Raw genomic sequence first — 6,696 nt, forward strand, 5'->3', positions numbered from 1 at the left:
CCTCAGCCATAATAAGGTAGTAGAGTCTGAAAAAGGAGAAAATAAAGGTTATTAGGACATGTACATGTAAGTAGATAATAATGTAAAACATACGTAAGAATGGATGAAAGAGGAGAGAAGAAGAAGCGTGTAAGAAAGCGTTAGTTGATATAGTGCGCTGCGTACTGTAAATATACTGAATTGTTACAAGACGGCGAAGTGACCGGTAAACAGCGTGACTACGAAACAAAAGGTGACCGAACAATGTGAACGTGACGTCTCTTCGCAGAGGCTTGTTCGTTTGTTTATTACTAGTGATTCTAGAGGTTTAAAAGAAAAGTAAATACCTCTGCGAGGAAACGAGTGCGTGGAGGTCAAGTGAGAATGCGGAAAGATATAAACACACAGGTCACAACTGACAAATTTCAAAAGTGTACGGTGAAACGGAGCCAAGTTCGAGAAAGGAGACAAAGAACAGTACAGGGGAAGGGGATAGATCTCGATCCATAAAGCAAGTGGAGGAACCCGATACGAACCAGAACGGTGTTGGCTTTAGGGGTGCAAACTTGGTGAAGCGACACTGCTAGACAGGATAGTTTAGAGAAAGTTAGGACTTTTCATGAAAATTGTTTAGTTTAATATACTTAGGTGGTGGCTAGTGTTAGGATTAATCTTAATCATAATTTTTGAAATTTATCTACGTTTTTAGGGAACCGCTTGTAGGTTATTGAGTATTTACTGCTTAGCGATCAGCGATCTTTTCTAGTGATTGGGTGCGGTGAATGTTTGTTGGTGCCGTTCTGCTGAGTGTGTGTGGCCCGTCCGCGGCGGTGTCGTGGCGTACCAGTGTGTTTAACGCGGAATCCGGATAATTCTGCAAGGGGTTCGTGTCAGAAGTCTCCGGACAAGTCCTAGGGTTTCACTGTGGAAAGTGTCCGGAGACTTAGGAAACGAGTCGTTTCGGAAGATTCCGGACGAATAAAAATAAGGAATTAGAGACCCTGTTTCGGAGGGTCGGACCTCCAAGAGCTCCGCACTCTTCGGGCAGTGAAATTTTTAAGAAATTCAAAAATTTTTTCGTGTCCGGAAACTTTTGATAAGAGCTAATCGTGGAGGAAGTCTCCGGACTCCTTTAAATTTCGTTTTTTTTGCGGTATTAGGGTGCGTTAGACTTTTACGAGTAGGTGAACCGGAGAGTAAAAGTGGAAAGTGAATCCCGTACGTGCGAGAGTGGGGGTTATTAGAATAGTTAAGTATAATTACTGTGTGCGAGCGTTTAAGGCAATATTAGAGTGCGTGTGTAAGAAGTGTCGACGAATTTTTGTAGTTTTAGGATTGTTGTGGGTTAGGTGGAGACTTCTCCAATAAATAAGGAAAATTTCTTAATAAAAAAAAGGTTAGGTTAGGTTAGGTTAGGTTAGGTTGGGGTCTGAGGGATACGGTGTTCTCCAATGATGACTCGAAATCATTGGAGGATATGACTGCAGTGGCGGTGGTCCGTACCCTAAAATCCTCTCGCTCCACCTCCTCGTGGTGAACCCTGGGACACACTGCGATGTGTGCTAACGGAGCGAGTGGTCGGAACTGGGCCGCAAGATGTCGGCCCAGGACCGTAGACCGCAAACCGGAAGGTTCCGGAGCCGGGGGGCTTGCCTTTACCGGCCGGCCCTGCGAGGAGGAGAAACCTCTTTAAAAAACTCCTTAACTCCAAGTTTCGGCATGCGGCGAAGGAGACTACTCCCGGGAACGCGGAGCGCCGGGAGTGGGTCTGGTGGGTGCACCGGACCAATAGCATGCCACCTCCGGGGTAACAGCCCGCCCCTCGGAGTATTTGGGGCTTCCTTAGACAAGGCGGCTCTGCCTAAGGTGACCTGTAGTTCCGACCACGCTCGTGGGAATCTCATGGAAAAACAAGATATATTAAAATAAATAAAAAAACCCTAAAAACCTAAAAAAAAAAAGTGAGAAGGAGGAGAAGGAGGAGAAGGAAACACCAGACCTAGTGGAGGGCAGTATCTACGAGATATCTGACACCAGTATGCAAGTAGGCGCTGCGGCAGACATAGAGAGAGACGTACCAACATACACGTCTACTCCCATCAAAATACAGACAGAGGCAAACATATTTACCCCCTCCAAGGCGCTTTCGAGGAGTCCTACAAGAACATCTGTGAGTCAAACGATCAAGGAAACAGGACTTGCTCAAACGGCAATAAGACCGAGATCACGGTCTGACTCGGATATGATTGAAGTGGTAGAGGACATGGAGACCCTCGACTTTGAGTTCGAACAGGAATCCCCGGAACAACTGAGGAAGCGGAAAAGGACCACTAACAGGGCCGAAATCATGACTGACAGTAATATGAATGCAAACATTAAGACACTGACAGATGCGCTAAAAGACCTCTCGGGATTAGTCAAAGGTCGAGAAGGTATAAAACTAGACATAAAATCGGCCATTACAAGGGGACGATTAAGATCTTTAATGGCTTTCAACGGGCGTACAAAAGCTCCCAAGACAGAGACCTTACGGCTAATAAACAAAACCACCCGGAAGAAACAAGTGGCAGGAAAAACAAAACAGAAGACTCTCTCACCAAAACACAGTCGATCCAGGCTGAGCGAGGTAAGAAGACTCCGGAGACCCGCACCATGGGCACCCAGACGGGTAACCCTGAAGAGCTAGACCCTGAAGAGATGGAATCCTGGAAAGGGAGAGAAATCACTTATGTAAATTTCTGTACACTTCAGGACAGAAAATGGAACTCTGCGAGCTTCCAAAAGACAAAGATTTATAACACCAATATACTTAATGTCAAAGAAGCAGACATAGCATGTTTCACACCAGTCGATCTGAAAGTGGAAAAAGGTATTAGCAAAATCATCCTAGACAAATTCCAAGGACAGGAGGAGATGCTGGAGCAGGACCCCGTCCTGGGCTCGGTCCTATATCTGGTCGTGGCCACATGTCTCCCTGGTCGGAAAGGCAGACCAGTATCCAAAATTTTGGAAGAGAAATTTATATACCACCTTATAGATAGGGAACGTGATGCGAGCCCCATCAACATGGAGAACGTCTACAAGGCCATCAAGGAACTGAAAGACATTGCCGTAGAAAACGATAGACAGAACATAGCGATTAGCTATGAGCAGATGGACCCAGTTATCTTGAGGAAGATGGTTGAAGTCATTTTCTTCAACACAAACATTAAAATTAACATCCATTGTAAAGGGGAGAACAAAAGACCACAAAATGACACGGAGACGATTCTGATCAATAATGGAATAAAATCATACGCCGAGACGCTTAAAGAACTAAAAAACAATATCAATATAGACAAGGAGGGCTTCACCATCGCGGGTGTAAAATCCAGCAAAAAGGGAGAAGTGATGGTGTCAATAAAGGGAGGATCCACGAAAGCCTCTAGTTTCAGTACCCTAATAAATACAAGGATTGCAGGAGCAAAAACAATGGTCTTCGGCTCCTCGAAAAAGGTACTACATTTGAAACAACTGGACGGCGATGTCACTGCAAATGATATCAGTAAGGCCATAGCTGAATACTTACCAGGGACAGCGGTAGAAAACATCTTAGTTAAGGCACTCCGTCCGGCCTTTGCGGGCAGACAAAATGCGACGGTCATCGCGCCAACCGAAGTGGCCCACAAACTCCTGGCTAGCGGTTCCCTCCGAATAGGTTGGGGACAATGCAAAATTATCGAACGTGAAGACATCGTACAGTGCTACAAATGCAGAGAATTTGGACATACCACTAGGACATGCCAAGGAGAAGATAGGTCAAAGCTCTGTCGCCGATGCGGTAGAGATGATCATCAGACCCTGCAGTGTAATAACGCTGAAAAGTGTATTCTTTGTCAGGTGGAGGGACATAGAGACGGCAGCCTGAAATGCCCAATATATCGAAAGGCGTTGGAGACTGCTAGATCTAAAAAAGAAAAAACAAGAGGGATAAATGAAAAGAAGACTCCTATAATAGGCATTAACTCACCTACAGTAAACCGCCCTAATACATAACACATATTTGCCTACAGTTTATTATATTTATATTTATTTATTTATATATACATACCTGAATTATATATATACATTCATTGTACATATACTTACCTTGTTTTATACTTACCTGTTTTATACAAACCTCACCGTTGTTGTTATATATACATACTTACCTATTTATTCTATTTATACATACTTACCTATTTATTCTATTTATATCTATTTATATATTTACATTTATTTAATTGTATATACATTTATATATATTTATTTATTTATATCTATTTATATTTATATTTATTTATTTATATATACACCACTATATACAATTTTATTATACATATATACTTACCATGAATACATCAAACTCACCCAAAAACAAGTTCAAGATTCTGCAGATCAACCTGAACAGATGTAGGATGGCTCAAGATCTTCTGAATCAAACGGCTGCGCAACTGGGGGCAGATATAGTAATAATATCGGAGCCGTGGTCCCCATGCAGTCATTGGCATAATGACGGGTTCAAGGACGCATCAATTTGGATCCCTATGTACACAATTGGAGCATTCAACAGTATTAAGAAATCCTTCAAAAGCAAAGGGATAGTAGCTGTCCAACTGGGTGACTTCACCGTGGTCTCCTGCTACTTCTCACCTAATATAACATTGGTTCACTATAAAGACAGGATCACTGAACTGGAGAGTCTGCTGGAAAAGATCGACACAGAACGATGCATTATTGCCGGTGATCTAAATGCCAAATCTCCGTTGTGGGGGTCTGGTATGCTGGATGACCGCGGAGGAGTGGTTATGGAGATGATCAACAACCACAGTATTATCCCTACATGTAGTCAAGGCGCTTATACGTTCGAGAGAAATGGGCACAGACACTTATAGACATTCTACTATGCGGGAAGTACATGGCCGATGGGATCAGAAATAGCCGTATACTAGAGGACTACACCGCCTCCGATCACCGCTACCTAGTACACGAGTTTTCCTTGGGCGATGGAAAAACTGGAAGAGTGCTGCGAAAGAACAATAAGAAATTAAAAGTGAAGGACTTTAGCGAACTATACAGGGTGTCCCAAAATTCGTGAAAATCCCGAAAGGGGGTGGTCCCTGAGACCATTCTAAGAGACATTTTCCTTTGCACCAATGTCAACTGCGGCTTTGTTTAGGAGTTATTAACGAAAAACACGGACCAATCAGAGCGCGTCCTGGCCCGCCGCGCCGCGCCGCGCCGGCAAGCGAGTGTCGGTGGTACGCCGTAACATCGCAACGAACAAGAGTTTCTCGATAATGTGAATCCTCTCCGATTTCGATGAGCTTTGGATACGTTGTCCAGACCATGATTCTGAACAACATTTCTCTTTAGACTTTTTGGCGATCGGCTTTAGTTTACGAGATAATCGTAAAAAAAGAGAAGAAGCAGAAACTGATTGAATTAAAAACTCACGTATTCAGCCGTAAATCCATTTGCTGCTTCGAAATGTGTGTCACTGGGTCACTCGGTGACGAACTGCACAGATGTCTTCAGGTACACGGCAGTACCGAAAGCCAAGGGACGTACGGCCAGGTCGACGAGCTGCACAGCCGGTGGTAGAAGGCCTAAGGGATGCGCGGTCAAGTCGACGATCCAGAATTTAACTTTCACTTTCGAATCGATAAATAATTCGTAAGTTTATTTTACACAGATGCCTTGAAATTTTTCCACATTCACAATCACTGTTCACATTTGTCAACACATAGTTATGCACTAATAATAATTGCCATATCCCTTGTACTGCTGCACAAATCACAACAATCAGGTAATGCAATCACTAGACTGCGGATTTCATGCATTTGTAGCAAATATGAGTAGGTGCATTTTAATACAGTAGAGAGATTAAAATAATTTCAAAGCACCATAGTATTATTTTCAACTTCTTAAAATGATCACAGTAAGAATCAAATATCTGTCTGGCTCCCCTGTCCCTTGTAATAGCGGCAGCCAACATTCATTTTGCATAAAGATTCGCAGTCTAGTGATTAGTTTAAATATCACTATCAAAAACACAGCTAATAGCAACCGTTACTTTTGAATTGACAAGTCTTTGGAGATGTTCTCTCTACCGCGGCTCGAACGACACTGATTTTCCGTAAGATTTTTCTAAAGAATTTAGGGAGGGCATTTAGAGTGTCGAAATTCGAAATGCACGCTGTAGCACGAGAACGACGGGACGGTTGGACGAAAAACAGGATACGAGAAGGACCGCTTTAAGACTTATGGCAATCACATGTTTAGGTTTTCCTGTAGATTGGTACGCAGAGTCGATGGGTAACCGTTCGAAAACGTCGTCTGTCCTTCTTTTAGAAAGTTTCTTAAGGAAGGTATAGGACAATAGGGATGCTACGCTGACCTGACATTTTTACCCCTTGCTGGGTAAAAGGACGGATGACGTTTTCGAACAGTTACCCATCGACTCTACGTACCAACTTGCAGGAAAAACTAAACATGTGTTTGCCACAAAGCTTACAGCGGTCCTTCTCGCATTCTGTTTTTCGTCTAACCGTCCCGTCGTTCTCGTGCTACAGCGTGCATTTCGAATTTCGACACTCTAAATGCCCTTCCTAAATTCTTTAGAAAAATCTTGAGGAAAATCAGTGTCGTTCGAGCCGCGGTAGAGAGAACATCTCCAAAGACTTGTCAATTCAAAAG

The 6,696-nt window shown here is 43.3% G+C and overlaps 1 protein-coding gene across 1 annotated transcript; it reads left to right on the forward strand.

The window, feature by feature from the left end:
* Positions 1 to 4,349: 4,349 nt before the first annotated feature.
* Positions 4,350 to 4,892, forward strand: LOC143219861 (uncharacterized). Its single transcript, XM_076445666.1, has one exon. It carries the CDS (start codon positions 4,350 to 4,352, stop codon positions 4,890 to 4,892), a length of 543 nt encoding a protein of 180 aa, XP_076301781.1.
* Positions 4,893 to 6,696: the final 1,804 nt, after the last annotated feature.

Source organism: Lasioglossum baleicum, unplaced genomic scaffold (assembly GCF_051020765.1).
Source record: "Lasioglossum baleicum unplaced genomic scaffold, iyLasBale1 scaffold0086, whole genome shotgun sequence".
NCBI classification, from domain to species: Eukaryota; Metazoa; Arthropoda; class Insecta; order Hymenoptera; family Halictidae; genus Lasioglossum; species Lasioglossum baleicum.

What these genes read in the sequence shown, in the direction of transcription:
- LOC143219861 (XM_076445666.1), top strand. Translation starts at nt 4,350, where the DNA reads ATGAATACATCAAACTCACCCAAAAACAAGTTCAAGATTCTGCAGATC.